General features: G+C 39.6%; 1 protein-coding gene across 6 annotated transcripts in view; it reads right to left on the bottom strand.

Annotated features, from left to right (window-relative positions):
- Window positions 1-11,854, bottom strand: part of LOC307120979 (arf-GAP with coiled-coil, ANK repeat and PH domain-containing protein 2) — a 71,735-nt gene extending 59,881 nt beyond the window's left edge. For 3 of the 6 annotated variants that reach the window (XM_079808316.1, XM_079808317.1, XM_079808315.1), the window contains exon 1: window positions 11,459-11,652. In XM_079808316.1, the coding sequence (XP_079664442.1) occupies window positions 11,459-11,511 (53 nt within the window). In that variant the 5' untranslated portion in view covers window positions 11,512-11,652. Of the gene's footprint in view, window positions 1-11,458 lie in introns of all 6 variants that reach the window. The other 3 variants (XM_079808319.1, XM_079808320.1, XM_079808318.1) reach the window with 3 other exon arrangements.
- Between the last annotated feature and the right edge of the window lie 4,099 nt (window positions 11,855-15,953).

Here is a 15,953-nt window from a genome sequence, read left to right as displayed (position 1 = left end):
ACCTGTCGTCACACCAGGCGTTTAAAAGAGACAGGCGTCTATTTGGGACTCGGCTATTATTTGAAGTTTTACGGTAGCAATAATAGTTCACAATATTACTGTTTCTTACAAAGCACTATGGAATTGACAGCACTAGTTTTCATACTAAATGTATTTAGGCTACTGTTTTTCATACAAATACCGCAGAAACCATACAGTTACATTTTACCATGGTATTGAGGTACTATATGTGTGGTTTTACCTGTGGTTATCATGATCTAAATGTAAGATACTATGGAAGTTCAATCTTAATAAAATTCTAATAATCAGAATATTTAAAAATGAGGTTAATTTTTTACAGATGTTACTGTTTTTTTGTTTCCCCACCAGCGTTTTAAACAAAAGTTGCCAGACACCGCCAGGGTTATTGATAATTTTCACAAAAATGTATGGCCCATAGAATATTTTGTTGTATGAATATATGTGCATGTAATATATCAAAAGAAAGAGCAGACCCTCTGCTAGCTTCATGCATTCCTTTTTTACTAAAGCTACTGTCAAATGTGCATTTCTAAGAGACAAAGCATGTAATGTTATTAATATTGCAGCCTGCACTGCAAAAGTGCTGAAGAAACGCGTCATCAAGGTCAGGAAACACAAACCATCAGTTTCATGACTAGAAACAATATCAGCCGTTAACAAATGCAGAAACTAAGGGATCCATTTAGATATTGAATTTGTTAAGGAAAAATGACTGGAAAAGTGTGAAGAATTGTGAAATGTGAAGTGTTTGTCATGTTCTGCCAATAAAGAGAAGTTTAAAACCTCAATTAATGGTCTGGTTTCTACAACGTTTCACGTCTTTAAACTTGAAGGAAATAAAGATTTGACATATTTTGACACATTTTTGCCATATTGCTACACACACTTAAGCTAAACCCCCTAAGACACCATGAGTTTATGCAGTCTATTTTAAACTGTTCTCTTCCTGTAATTCTGTGTTATCTTGTTATGATAAAGAGCTCTTGGTTATAGTTAATCAGTAGGGGAACAGTTCTGAAGCACATCTTCCTGACAAAACGTCTGCTCCTTATTTTCGCCCTAGAGTTTTTCCCAAAACAACTCTGGCTCGAGCAGACTGTTGGGAAAGTGCTGACACAAGTGAAGTGGGACGCTGCTAATGAAATCTAGGCCATTGCCTCATAGACTCAATCCTGGAGCCGATCCAGAGACTGTGTGAATAATGAGAGGGGGAAGGTGCAGCAGAAACGTTTACATTCAACAACACATGCGAACACATCCAACATCTGGATCCATCATACCTGATATGTAATCCCATCTCCCACCAACAAAACCGTCCAAAAAGAGGTTGTTTAAAAAAAAAAATTTAAACAAAATATTAGACTACATTTGATTATAATGGTCACTTTAATAAAAATATACTTGTAGGTTTAAAATTGCACATATGGTACATTTATTTTCCAACAACAAATATTTTAGAAATATGTATATTTTAGTCAGAATTATTGCGTTCCTATTCTATTGCGCTCCATCTGTTTGGCCCGCATGCACCCGGCGGCGCTCATTCACGAAAGCCTGAATTTTAGCGGAGATTCACTTGCAGAAGGCTCGTCCTCTCCTGACAGCAAAATGGACATTAAACACTGCAGGTATCTGTCTGTCAGTGCGGCCGTGAAGGAGAGGCAGTGCGGCCGTGAAGGAGAGAGGCAGTGCGGCCGTGAAGGAGAGAGGCAGTGCGGCCGTGAAGGAGAGAGGCAGTGCGGCCGTGAAGGAGAGAGGCAGTGCGGCCGTGAAGGAGAGAGGCAGTGCGGCCGTGAAGGAGAGAGGCAGTGCGGCCGTGAAGGAGAGAGGCAGTGCGGCCGTGAAGGAGAGAGGCAGTGCGGCCGTGAAGGAGAGAGGCAGTGCGGCCGTGAAGGAGAGAGGCAGTGCGGCCGTGAAGGAGAGAGGCAGTGCGGCCGTGAAGGAGAGAGGCAGTGCGGCCGTGAAGGAGAGAGGCAGTGCGGCCGTGAAGGAGAGAGGCAGTGCGGCCGTGAAGGAGAGAGGCAGTGCGGCCGTGAAGGAGAGAGGCAGTGCGGCCGTGAAGGAGAGGCAGTGCGGCCGTGAAGGAGAGAGGCAGTGCGGCCGTGAAGGAGAGAGGCAGTGCGGCCGTGAAGGAGAGAGGCAGTGCGGCCGTGAAGGAGAGGCAGTGCGGCCGTGAAGGAGAGAGGCAGTGCGGCCGTGAAGGAGAGAGGCAGTGCGGCCGTGAAGGAGAGAGGCAGTGCGGCCGTGAAGGAGAGGCAGTGCGGCCGTGAAGGAGAGGCAGTGCGGCCGTGAAGGAGAGGCAGTGCGGCCGTGAAGGAGAGGCAGTGCGGCCGTGAAGGAACGGCAGTGGGGCCGTGAATGGATGTCAGTGCGACCGTAAATGAGCGGCAGTGCGGCCGTGAATGGATGTCAGTGCGGCCGTGAAGAAATGGCAGTGGGGCCGTGAATGGATGTCAGTGCGGCCGTGAAGAAATGGCAGTGGGGCCGTGAATGGATGTCAGTGCGGCCGTGAAGAAATGGCAGTGGGGCCGTGAATGGATGTCAGTGCGGCCGTAAAGGAGCGGCAGTGGGGCCGTGAATGGATGTCAGTGCGGCCGTAAAGGAGCGGCAGTGCGGCCGTGAATGGATGTCAGTGCGGCCGTGAAATAAATATATATATGGTTAAAAAAAAAAGTTTAATATATTTATAGATTTTTTTTATAAAATAATATTTTTTAAATTAGTAGTGCCAATTAAAAAACTATTACTACCCCTTTCCCTCTGTACAGATAAAAAAACTCTCTCACGGATCCTCGGAAACAACTAAAAAAACACTGTTTATGCATGGCAGTGTTTCCCCTACAATGTATTCACAGCGGCGCAGCGCCGCCGCTGGATTTTCAGCGCCACTGCAAAATCTTCACATGATCAGTAATATCCATAGGGTAATATCACGACATTCACTTACACACTGTAAAGGAGAGAGAGAGATTGACGATGGCCAGAGAACTAAACAAAAATGTAGTCTGCTTATACTTTCACAATATCACAGGGCTGTGATATTAATCTTATTTTATTTTCACTTCCAAGGATTAAAAAAAGAAGATATGAGGTAAAACTATTATAAACTCAACTTCCTTCCCTTCACAGCGCGCGCTGTCATTTCTCCCCAAACATGCATTTAACGTCAGATTCAGCACAATCCGTGATTGTTGTCAAATGCACTCTCCACTTTGGCTAAATTGCAGAACGTGTTTGATTAAATGAAAAGCACAATAATCCGCGCTGTTTCCAAGTTCAAGGCGGGTGTGTGTATGTGTGTGTGTGTGTGTGTGTGTGTGTGTGTACGCACGCTGCGAAACGGACCGACTTGCACATGCTTCGCGCGACTAAACCATCAAATAGCCTACACAACAAAATAGCCTATATCTCAAAATGACAGGCTTGGAGAGTATTCACTTAAACACAGTTTAGCTTAAATGGGCGTAAAAGGGAGAACGATATTAGATCTGCGTCTTAAAGGGGCAGCATCTAATAAACTTGGTGACGATTGAGCCATGTGAATCAAACAACAAAAGGCAAAGAGAAAATTACTTGCAGCTCTTGTATAATGTGATGCTCTTAAAAAAAGTTGTTGTTTTTTTTTTTACCTTTTTATTAATCATTATAATATATATATATATATAATTAATAAAAAGGTTAAAAAAAAATCATGTAATAATATTTCACAATATTAGGCTACTGTTTTTTTCCGGTATTTTTGATTAAATAAATGCAGGCTTGATAAGCATGAGACTTTGTGCAAAAACATAAAATAGGATCCAAACACTTTTTTTTTTTTTTTTTTTTTTTTTTTTACATATTGTCCCTCTTACATTTGAGCCCTTGCCCCTTAGGAACTTTCTTCACGTCCCTGCAGGTTATTGAAGTAAAATAGGCTATAAGCTAGTCACCTTTTAAACTAATGAAAAGCTTAATTTGGATTTTAATGTTCAAAATGTCTATTTCTATCCACAAAACTTGCCAGAAGTCATGGTTTAAGGTTTTTTTTTTTTTTATTCCGGAGGTGCATGCCCCCGGACCCCCCGACGAGCGGCTTGGTAACAACCTCCGGCACGTAACAGCACCGCTGCTGGAAAAAATTCTAGGGGAAACACTGCATGCCATGCGCACATAGAAATTCAAACATGCTCGCATAAAGACTAAACATGTAATGCTTATGTGCATGCCGTCACTGCTCTTACAGATTCACGTTTTTTTTAAGTTTACACGAAGATGATAATGGTATTGTTTCAAAACTATTTCAGGGTTTGTGTTCTCAAGCCACCAAACAATGCAAATGAACAGCCAGAACGCATTAAAAGTTTTCTATTTTGGATGAAAATGGTGTTGTGTAAGCTGCCCCAAAGTTTCTTACAACGGAAATTAATCAATCAAAGACTTACTTTAGCTGGACAATAACTTTTCTCTAGAGCTGATGTACAGCCAAAACAATCTCTCTTCCATTAATTTCCTATTATCACTGTAAAGCTGCTTTGAAACCATCTGTATTGTGAAAAGCGCTATATAAATGAAGATGACTTGACTTGACTTTCGAACATACTACTAACTTCAGTACAAATTTTGGCACCTAACTCGAACCGCACCATTTGCCACAGACCCATGAATGAGATGTCAAATCGTGCGGCTTATTGAGGAAAACACTGCTTTGACTTTTAGAAGTGATCAGGTGTACAATGTTTGCACAGAGGGTAAAAAAAAATCCCCCAAATCACATTTTCTTCAGAAAATATACACGTCTAGTTCATAAATATCATAGTGTTTTTGGAGAGTCATGATATTTTACAACACGTACTAACGTGTCCTTGCCTTGTCATTTAAAGGAAAAATGATCTGATATATTTATTTATTTATTTAACTTTTTTAAATAGTGATTTAATTGGTTGAGATTGATTTGAAAGTCCCAATTTACTCATTTAGGGGATGAAAATTTCCAAAAACGTTCCAATTTTTTGGGGGAAACTCTGCAATCCCAATTGTGACACATTAAATAAATTCTAAATCTTAAAACTCTGGATAAGGATTTATCACATTGAAAAACATTTGAATGCTGCTAAAACATTCAAAAGTTTACATTGTGCAAATTAAAGTTTCTTATTTCTTTCTTTTGATTTTCAAGCAGCATACAGTACATATGACCTAGACGTGTTCACGATGGGTATCATGGGATTGTTTTGTGTCTGGATATCCTAATCGGTGATGTGGGACCGCATTAATAAAAGAACCAACATCAAAGAACAAGAGGCAATATAGAGGACTAAACAACCCAGAAACAGGAAACCACATCTGACCTCGACTTCTCAACATTCATCATAAAACTATTCCTAAAGAGTTGTTTATCCAGCTGGATTCAATGGAGGAATCACACCCACCATCAACTAAGATCTTTAGAATGAAAACACCACTATCTTTCTACCAAGTAATGAAGGATCTCAAGTTGGCTCAATGCCAGTCTCTAAAGACCATGGGAAATTTCTGATAACCGTTCTTTTGACACCTGAGGGTGAGGTGAGATCATTAGAAAGCCCTGACTGGGATGGGCCTGTAAGAGTTGAGAGGATCTCACGCTGTGACGCTCGAGAGGAACTGACACTTGGGCCGGCCCCTCTGTTGTGGAACTCTTCCTGCAATTGTTGGGAAACAATCTGGGATGAAACAGAGGGGGAGGGGAGTTCCCAATGAGGTAAACCTCGGATTTTTTAGAAAACCAATAACACCGCGTAATGAGATTACGTGGAGGGAATTTTGCAGGCGAATCCTTGCCAACTCTTAAAAAGGGGTCATGAACTGAGAAATCAACTTTTCCTTGATCTTTTGACATAGAAGAGGTCATCATACTACAAGAGCAGGGTTTTTCCTGGGTCAAAAATGGTCTACGGTGGTGGCTGACAGACATGGTCATCCACACACACACAGTAAAAAAGTAGCCTACCCACGTGATCTGCAAGCGCAATACTGACAATACATTTTAAATAAATTTAAAGAAAGTTTGTAATTTTTGCTCATCTTATTTTGATACCTTGATGTTTGTTTTTGTTCCTCATTTTTATACTATTTACAGATAACTGTTTTGGTATATAATCATATCAATATTAAAAAGTAGTATTAAAAAAAATGAACAAATAGCCTAATTTTCTGCCATATACAATTTCAAAAAATGATCAGCTAGCTAATAACAACTTTGTTCTGGTTTCACCTCACTCCAGTCTAAACTAAATGATTTTAGACTATTTATTTTACTACACATTGTGAACATAAATAAGCTGAAAGACTGTGGATAATTAAAACTAACTCTTACACCCACTCTTGCTAAATTGGGTAAGCACACTTGTGTTCTTATTTCAGATGTGTTCAGAGTAAATGATTAAACTGATTCGTAAGTTCAGTGTTGGACAGATCAGTTGTTCTAACCAGGCGTTAAAATGATTAGGTTCAAAGGAGTCATTAGGTCGCGAATCAGACATTAGCAGATGCGTTGTGTGCGAATCCCGTCTGTTAGAACATCGCAAAAGATTTGTCAACACAGAAAACACTTCATAACCGGATAGGATTTGTTTCACGTTTATTGAAAGTATGGTTTATGTCAGCTGGTCAGAGAAGAGTCAACGTTTTTTGAGCGCGATTCACACTAGGGTTGAAACGATTCATCGAGTTACTGAATCTCTGAATCTCTGAACCTGAACAAAATTTCCTTGTGGCAAAAATTCTGCCTCGAAGCTTCGTTAAATTCCTATGACGCGCACTATACGCGCAGGGATCTGATTCACGCGGACCGCTGTTCAATGTTCAGGAAGCACACCATAGTGCGTGATACATTTTGAATTTAGTTTACGTTAGATTCTAGATGCCCAGAATCACTATAGTAACTGCATGTTTTACACAGTTTATACGGGTGAATTGATTGCCGTTCTTATAGCTGCCACACACACACGGCGCGTGCAAGCCCCGAAGCCAGATCGCTTTCACTTTCGTCCTCATAAAGTTTGTCAAGTAAATGCGTTTAAAGCCTTGCCAGTTTGAACATTGAAGCAATTGTGCACTATTCAAAAACAACAATACGGAAAACTTCTCCGTTCAGTGCTCAGCTTTTTTCTGTGACACAGAGAGCCGAGCCGTGTCGCGTCTCTGACAACGTGCGCGCGCCCTGAAGCCAGTCCTCTTTTCACGTGAAGATCGCGCGCAGAGAGCAGCGCAGAAACGCAGTGTCAACGCGGTCCTGTGACTAAAGTAAAGTCACTAAAGTAGCTTAGAAACTCAACTCAACCGTTATAGGCATATATTTGAATGCCTTTGAAGTACAAACCACAGCTTCATAATGAATAGAGACGGTATGAGTAATTCACACACACCATCTCTCTCTTATTAATGCCTTCAAATAAATGTAGGCCTACTGTGTTAATTTATCTGTAACCTATCTGATGTAAAACAAACATAAATCTGCCCCATAGACAATAACTGCTGAAAGTAAACAGTTTCCTTCAAGTATTTTAAAATCACAAAGAAATGCACTTTTTGCATTTGTTGGAAAAATTCCAACTTTAATAGCATGTATTAAAGATGAATGAATGCATGTATTTCTGATGTACCAAACTGCAATGAAGCCTCACACACACACACACACACACACACACACACACACACACACACACACACACACACACACACACACACACACACACACACACACACACACACACACACACACACACACACACACACACACACACACACACACACACACACACACACACACACACACACACACACACACACACACACACACACGTTGCTAGGTTACCATAGCAAATAGGCATTTTGAAGACAGAGAGAGTGCGAGCGGGGGAGGAGCTCTCTGATCGTTCTCTCTGTCACTCAGTTAATGCAAGCACAGAAGTCATCTACAAATAAGTCATCTCAAATAAGGCTTTGGCGGGACAAAAATTTGTTTTGGCGGCCGCCAAAAAAATGTCAATGTAGGAAAAACCCTGAAGAGTAAGCTTTTATTGTAACCAAGCCCAGAGAACGACTCATTGTGGAATGAGCCTATAATAGATGGTGAAAGGGAGAAGAAGATCAAGGCCTACTTCATCAACGCAACTTTGGCCCCGCCCACTGGAGTGTTAGTGAGATGACGAGGAGAGACGAACGGACTAAAAATAACTACCTTCCAAAGGATCCTAATGCCAGGAATGTGCTTATTTGTTTTCAACAATGTGAATGTCTCAGTTGAGCATTATTTATTTGTGTTCCGTGCATTTCACTGTGGATTCTTTGGTCAATCACTCCAGGGTTTCCACTCTTTCATGAACACCAGATTCAAGGACTTTTTAAAGCACCTTTTATTTTAAACCAAGCATAATAAATATGATAAAGGTGGGTGTGTTACTGCCAATTTGGACAGATATCAAATAACTACTGTACCTGTGTCTATCGGCATATACTGACAACTAATATAACATTTTAGGGGCATGTGACTTTTTTTTAAATCCAATGAGGAAAGAGGCTGGTAGAGTGTACAAGAGAGCGAGCGAGTTTTAACGAAAGATGCAGTTTGCAGCCCTTTTCTTCCTGCTTTTAACATTTATTTCACACTGGTTTTAGTTTTCTTTTTTATGAATCATTACTTAATTAAAACATCAAAATACAGAGATAATATTGTATACATGAATTTTCCAATTAAATGAAAAGATATGGACAAATTAATTGTTAGGCATTAAAAATATTCAAAATGATCTATTAATCACCTGTACATGGTACCTTTTTAAAAATCTATTTTAAGGTTTTTTTAAGACCTTTGTAAGATGGCTGTCTCATGTAACCTTGTTATTTGTACACGCTGTGACTATACACATCACAACATGTAAATAGGAAAATGTTGGTGTTATTTTGTCACTTATTGAGCAGTAGGCTAGCTGGAGCCATATACCTCCAGTCTTTGTGCTAAGCTAGGCTAACGGTGGGTGCGTCAGACAGAGTTATGGGATGTACGGAGATGAGAATGGTATGTATGGATTTATCTAACTCTGGGGGATACAGTGAATAAGCTAAAGTCCCAAAAAAGTGGAGTGTTCCTTTAATACTGTGATGTTTTGTAATGTTTAATACACACAAAAAAACGAATAGTGGTCAACAGAACTCAACAGCACACACGCTGGAAGTAGAAGAAGAGTGTAAACGATCTTTGCCGGTGTTGTAAAAATAATTTAAGGATACACTGAGTACTTTAGCCTGACGTCGTCATATAGTCAGATTTAAACGAATTCAACCCAAGCGCTCATGACGTGGATGGTTATGTTACTGTCCATCATCGTATAAAGCCTGCCCTGACAATTTAATTGGTCCGAACAGCTCTGGTTCGAGCATAGTTGCTCCACAACAGATCAAGTCCAGACCGAAAATCCCAACCTCAAAATGTTGTGGGCGGGGCTAATTTCGGCTGGCATCCAGGCAAGTTTACATTGTACCGATTTGGTATCGCGGTCGGTACTTTTAACAACACTATTTTGAAGTTACGAGTCTTTACTTCTGTGTATGTCACTATACAATTGGTTTATTCGGTCTAAGATGAAGTGAGAAGTTGAAATGCAGAAGTAAAATGCATTTGCTTAAAATAAAAAACAACAACACCTCTCCTATCAAGCTGATTATAAATGTGCAAACGACAAATTTAAAGGCAGCACTCGACACATAAATGGAAACAGGCGTGAAGAGGCCATACCACGAGGAGCATTTTTATCTGTCGCAATGCCAAGCTAAACAGAGAAAATGGAAAAATGAGTATGCAGCAGCGGAAAATCTGCCTGCAACTGTACTGTGAAAAATAATGACTTCTGTCCTGCAAGATAACCTTCAGATCGTGGATTATTAATGTATTATATTATCACTTTTACACCATAAAAATGATGCAGTCAGTGTTATAACAATCTCCTGTATGATCACAGAAACCATTTCAGTCAGAGTTTAAAGAAAATGAGCACTATATTGCATAATGGCGGCAAGTTTTACATGGGTTTCCTTCAGAACATGTAGGTTAATGAACATCTGTGGTTAATGAACTTGTGTCACTTTGCATAAGAATGAGATTCATTCAAAGCAACCGACTAGTGGTTTCAAATCCTTTCAGATAGAAATGCAGAAATAAAATGTTTCACATGTTTTTCTCATGAACATCTGCTCCTTGTTTCTGAGAGGATGTTGTCATGAGAGAGGAGGGGGAGATGAAGGGACAGAAATCATAAATAATTCTTCAACACTCCAGCTAGACTAAATATCAGGACTCTTCTTACTTAATAATATTAGTCATTTAGCTGAGGTTTAGCGTTTCTTCTGGAATACAGGATAAAATTACTTTTACTGTTCTACTTTAACCGTTTTCTTACCAAAGTATGTAGGGAAAGTATGCTTACATTGCTCTTTTCCATACAGTGAAGGTGAACGAAGACTTGGGCTGTCAAATTCCAAAAAAGCACCATAAAAGTATCAAAAGTAGCCCATATAACTTGTGTACTATATTACAAGACTTCTAAAACACTGGACCATACTTGTGTGATAGTACACCAGTTATATGGACTATTTCTTATGGGCTTTTTGTCATTTTTAGACCTTGACAGCTGCAGTCCCCATCCACTTTCATCAGATGGGCAAAAATATTCTGCTAATCAAATCTTTTTGTTCCTCACAAAAGAAACAAACAGGTTTTGAGCTACTTGAAAGTGAATAAATGATAGATTTGATTTTTTTTATTATTATTATTTATTCATTTTCATTCATATGCATTATTTTTTTTATTTTGGTTGAACGGTCCCTTTAAAAGACTTGGAGAGCCAATGCTTGTATGGTTTTCATTATGTTAATATGTGTTTAAAATGGTAACGGTAAATCAGCCATTGACAGCATAATATATAACAGCATATGTGTATGTTGTATTTTATAGTTTAAAGTTCTAGAAGACACATAAATTCAAACAAAGGAAAAAACTAAATGCAGGCTAAAATGATCCAGTCACCATCCACTTTCATTAAACATTCTGCTAATAATCTTTTTGTTCCCCACAAAACAAAAATAAAAACAGGTTGAGCAACTTTAAAGTGAATAAATGATAGATTAGAGGATTTTTTTTTTTAAATAATAATTTATTCATTTTTTTGTTGTTGTTGAACTGTCCCTTTAAATGTATTGCTCAAAGAGCCAATACTGATCCTATATGCTTTTCATTATGTAATATGCTAATGTGTAAGTTGACTGTCCACTCAAATAATATGACATGTATTATTAAATCAGCCGTTGACAGCATAATATATTACAGCATATGTTTATGTTGTATTTTATAGTTTAAATCTAAAGTTCAACAAGACACAGAACTAAAAGAATTGATTATGATTTCAAAGGTCTTTCTCACCTGAATCTGGGTGAATCCTTGAGACACTCCTCAAAATCCACAGTGATCTTCATGTTGATTTGACCAGGTTAGGAAACAGATTAAGGGCTAACAGGCTAACATTAGCTCCAGTGAAATGAATAACAGCTCAAACTTCTGCTCGAATCACTCCAGGATCCCGAATGAGCTCCACATATGCGTGATGACGTCTGATGTGCTCGTGTCAGTTGGACATGAAGCGCTGGAAATGGTTTTTAAAAGGTGTAGTTCCTCCAGAATTAGCGAGTGGACTGAGCTGATGAGTGTAAATGAAGAGCAAAGGCAGGCAGTGTCTCAAAAAACAAGTGCCTTGCCTATCTAGACTGCATACTTGCCCATGAGTTTCGTCCTGAGGAAAAGAAACGGAATATTGAGTAGAATGACCATTCGTATGAGACGGTTGTTTTAATGACGGGCGGGGCTTCATTTTAGCCAATCAGTAGACGTTTTGCCTGTCAATCATTGTGAGCTCTAACATTTGATTGGATGGGGTTGCTTTGAAGGGCGGGACATGCGTGTAGATATTGGGAAAACGGCTGAAATCTTTTAATTATAGCAAATAATTTGTATTATTATATTACCCACGCTTCTACGTGCAAATCCGTGTATATTAAAGTACTTTTTTCAGACAGTTTAGCGTCCAGCATTCAACAATGTCACATGGTAACTGTTACTTTTCTCCTTGCTAGAATTAGCAAAAACGTTTTTCCTTTAAATATTAAGCTATCTATATGTCAGGCATCAATCCTTGAGTGTTATATATTTACAGAAGTATATTTTTTAGTGCATAAATGTGTTCAGTAGGACAAAAACAGTGTTGAGATGAACCGTCGAGCGCCCCCTGGAAGAAGACAGACTTTGTCTATCAGAAAAACGCAACATTTGCCGCCCGGGAGATTTGAGACACAGCCAGAAACAGGCCAGCGAATCCAATCCTCACTCTCCCTCCTTCCAAAAGTCCCATCTGGCACACACACTCCAACACATTCTACACACTTTCGTAGCAGCTTCAGATTAGCTCGATATAATATGCTTGTGAAATTCGCTAAGACACTGCCTTTGGTCGGGAAACTATCAAAGCTCTCCAGGATCCAAGTTTGAGGAAAAGGATCACACCCTCTTTTATATATATATAAAAAAAAACCGGGGGGAAAAAACCCGTTCAGATCTTTTAAGGAAATTATCTGCATCAATCACACAAATGCTTTATTTGTATTTTTTAGTATTATTTTAAAGCTTTCCCTTATTTCCAATGATTTTACTGTATGGATCACGTTTGTCTTGCTTATATTTATTTATTTATTGTGAAATACTGCCATCGTGTGGTAAATCTCTGACATAAGTTACATAGTTTGATCCGAGTCATGTGCAACTCTGAGGAATCTCTGAGGGGCACTTCAGCGCTGGGAAGATGAATGTGTATTTAAACTGTAATTTATGTAGTAGAAATGTGAAATTATTTTTGAATTTGGTGCCTTCTAGACTGAGAAAAGACAGACAATTTATTTTTGTCTCATGTGGATGAAAGACAACAACTCCCAGAATGCACTTGCTTCCGGCTATTGGTTATCACTTGCCCATTGCAGCACCGCCCCCAACGTTGTTTTGATATTCATAGACTAGTAATAAAATAATTTCGTTCAGTTAGAGAATAGACATTACAATTAAAAACTGAATGTGTCTTTTCAATAAAGTGTGAGTGAGCCGAACGAAAGTCACGTGACAGACGCAGCAGGAGTCAGATTTCATTCATCAGGAGAGAAGAGCTGAGCAGAGCTGAGGTAAGCGGCTGTCATTCTCGGCGCGTGTCCAGTCTGGCGCGTTATTAGATCGCAAATGGAATCTAAACTTTCATAGGAATTCATTGAAAAGTTGAAACACTTACTTTGCTCCATACCGCTCCGTTTTGAATGCTCCAGCCGAACGGCATGGGTCATCGGAGGATTTTTTTCCAGAAATAAAATGCCTAATTCTCTCGTCTCAGGGGGATATGAGGGGGGAAAGTACCATAATTCAAATATACTACCGGGTTTCTACTGATACAAAGCTTAATGCTAAATCACTGAGGTAACCCTTTAAACTCCCGAACATTTTCTGATGATAAATATATAAAAAATCAGCACAGAAAAACATAAAAGTAACGACGAGCCGCAGGTACATCTTCCCTTAGGTCATTTTATTCGAGAAGCAACATCACCTCAGGATGACAAAATCGCCGCTGCAGAGCTTTGTAAAGTCTATCATGCAGTCAAGCATCACCAGTCATACTGTATAAAAGAAATACATAAATAAACAAATGAATGCGAAAAATAAATAAATATAGACCTACATTTGTTCTTAACAAAGAGCTGCCTGAGCTGCTGCAGAGGGTGAACTTCTTTAAGAACTGAAATGTGTATATATTTTCCGCGTTCATTATTTGTTTATTTATGTATTTCTGTTATTTCCAGAAGTCCAGAAATGTTGTTTTCGGGCGGTGTGCACTTTGCAAGACAGGTTCATCTCAGTCAGGTCAGTTTTTGAAACCTACATCACAATGTTTTGAATAAATTAAAATACTGTGAATACTTTTTTGCCTCTTCTGTTACACATACGTCTCAAGATATATCGTAGATCAAATTGTCTGGCAATGAATAGAGTAGGCTATTTCAGAATCACTGGATCATGAGATCATCGATATGATGGACAAGATTGTATTGTAGTTGCGAGTTCACCAGAGTCCTATGCTATGCAATTATTCTTGCCTCACTGAATGCCGAAAAAGTGTCCTCCTTTTTGGTGTTATGGAAATGGCCACCCTAATAAAGGTCCGTTCACACCAGGGATGAAAGAAATTGTAAAGACAGACTTTTTAGCGAACAAACGGAAGACAAACGATCTGATTATTATAAGCACGCGCTGAATGTATGTCGTTAAGACCCGTTCACACCAAGGACGGTATAAAGATAACGATAAATATATAGTTCTGAAAATAGTTCTCAATATTAAAGAATAGCAGAGTTCACAAAACAGAGAAACAACATCGTTGGAATCAACAATTTTTTTCCAGCTGATTAACGATAAAAAATTTTTTACAGCCAATCCTGCTGTAACGAGCTTGGGCATTTAAAGCGACACGCTTTTAAATTTATAAACAGAACGATATCTTCCGTTGGTGTGGACGCTAATATAGTTATCTGTATAGTTATCTATTCAATCTATTCATTGCTGGTGTGAATAGACCTTTAAGACCCGTATACCAGCAATGATAACAATATACAGTGGGGCAAAAAAGTATTTAGTCAGACACCAATTGTGCAAGTTCTCCCATTTTAAAAGATGAGAGAGGCCTGTAATTTTCATCATAGGTACACTTCAACTATGAGAGACATAATGAGAAGAAAAAAAAATCCAGAAAAGCACATTGTCTGATTTTTAAAGAATTTATTTGCAAATTATGGTGGAAAATAAGTATTTGGTCACCTACAAAAAAGCAAGATTTCTGGCTCTCACAGACCTGTAACTTCTTCTTTAAGAGGCTACTCTGTCCTCCACTCATTACCTGTATTAATGGCACCTGTTTGAACTCGCTATCAGTATAAAAGACACTCCACAACCTCAAACAGTCAGACTCCAAACTCCACTATGGCCAAGACCAAAGAGCTGTCAAAGGACACCAGAAACAAAATTGTAGACCTGCATCAGGCTGGGAAGACTGAATCTGCAATAGGTAAGCAGCTTGGTGTGAAGAAATCAACTGTGGGAGCAATTATTAGAAAATGGAAGACATACAAGACCACTGATAATCTCCCACGCAAGATCTCACCCCGTGGGGTCAAAATGATCACAAGAACGGTGAGCAAAAATCCCAGAACCACACGGGGGGACCTAGTGAATGACCTGCAGAGAGCTGGGACCAAAGTAACAAAGGCTACCATCAGTAACATACGCCGCCTGGGACTCAAATCCTGCAGTGCCAGACGTGTCCCCCTGCTTAAGCCAGTACATGTCCGGGCCCATCTGAAATAGAGAGAATTTGGAGGATCCAGAAGAGGATTGGGAGAATGTTGTATGGTCAGATGAAAACAAAATAGAACTTTTTGGTAAAAACTCAACTTGTCGTGTTTGGAGGAGAAAGAATGCTGAGTTGCATCCAAAGAACACTATACCTACTGTGAAGCATGGGGGTGGAAATGCTTTGGGGCTGTTTTTCTGCAAAGGGACCAGGACGACTGATCAGTGTAAAGGAAAGAATGAATGGGGCCATGTATCGTGAGATTTTGAGTAAAACCTTCTTCCATCAGCAAGGGCATTGAAGATGAAACGTGGCTGGGTCTTTCAGCATGACAATGATCCCATACACACCGCCCGGGCAACGAAGGAGTGGCTTCGTAAGAAGCATTTCAAGGTCCTGGAGTGGCCTAGCCAGTGTCCAGATCTCAACCCCATAGAACATTTTTGGAGGGAGTTGAAAATCCGTGTTGCTCAGCGACAGCCC

Source organism: Gobio gobio (genome assembly GCF_949357685.1).
Source record: "Gobio gobio genome assembly, chromosome: 24".
Taxonomy (NCBI): Eukaryota; Metazoa; Chordata; class Actinopteri; order Cypriniformes; family Gobionidae; genus Gobio; species Gobio gobio.
This window is presented reverse-complemented; position numbering and strand designations above follow the sequence as displayed.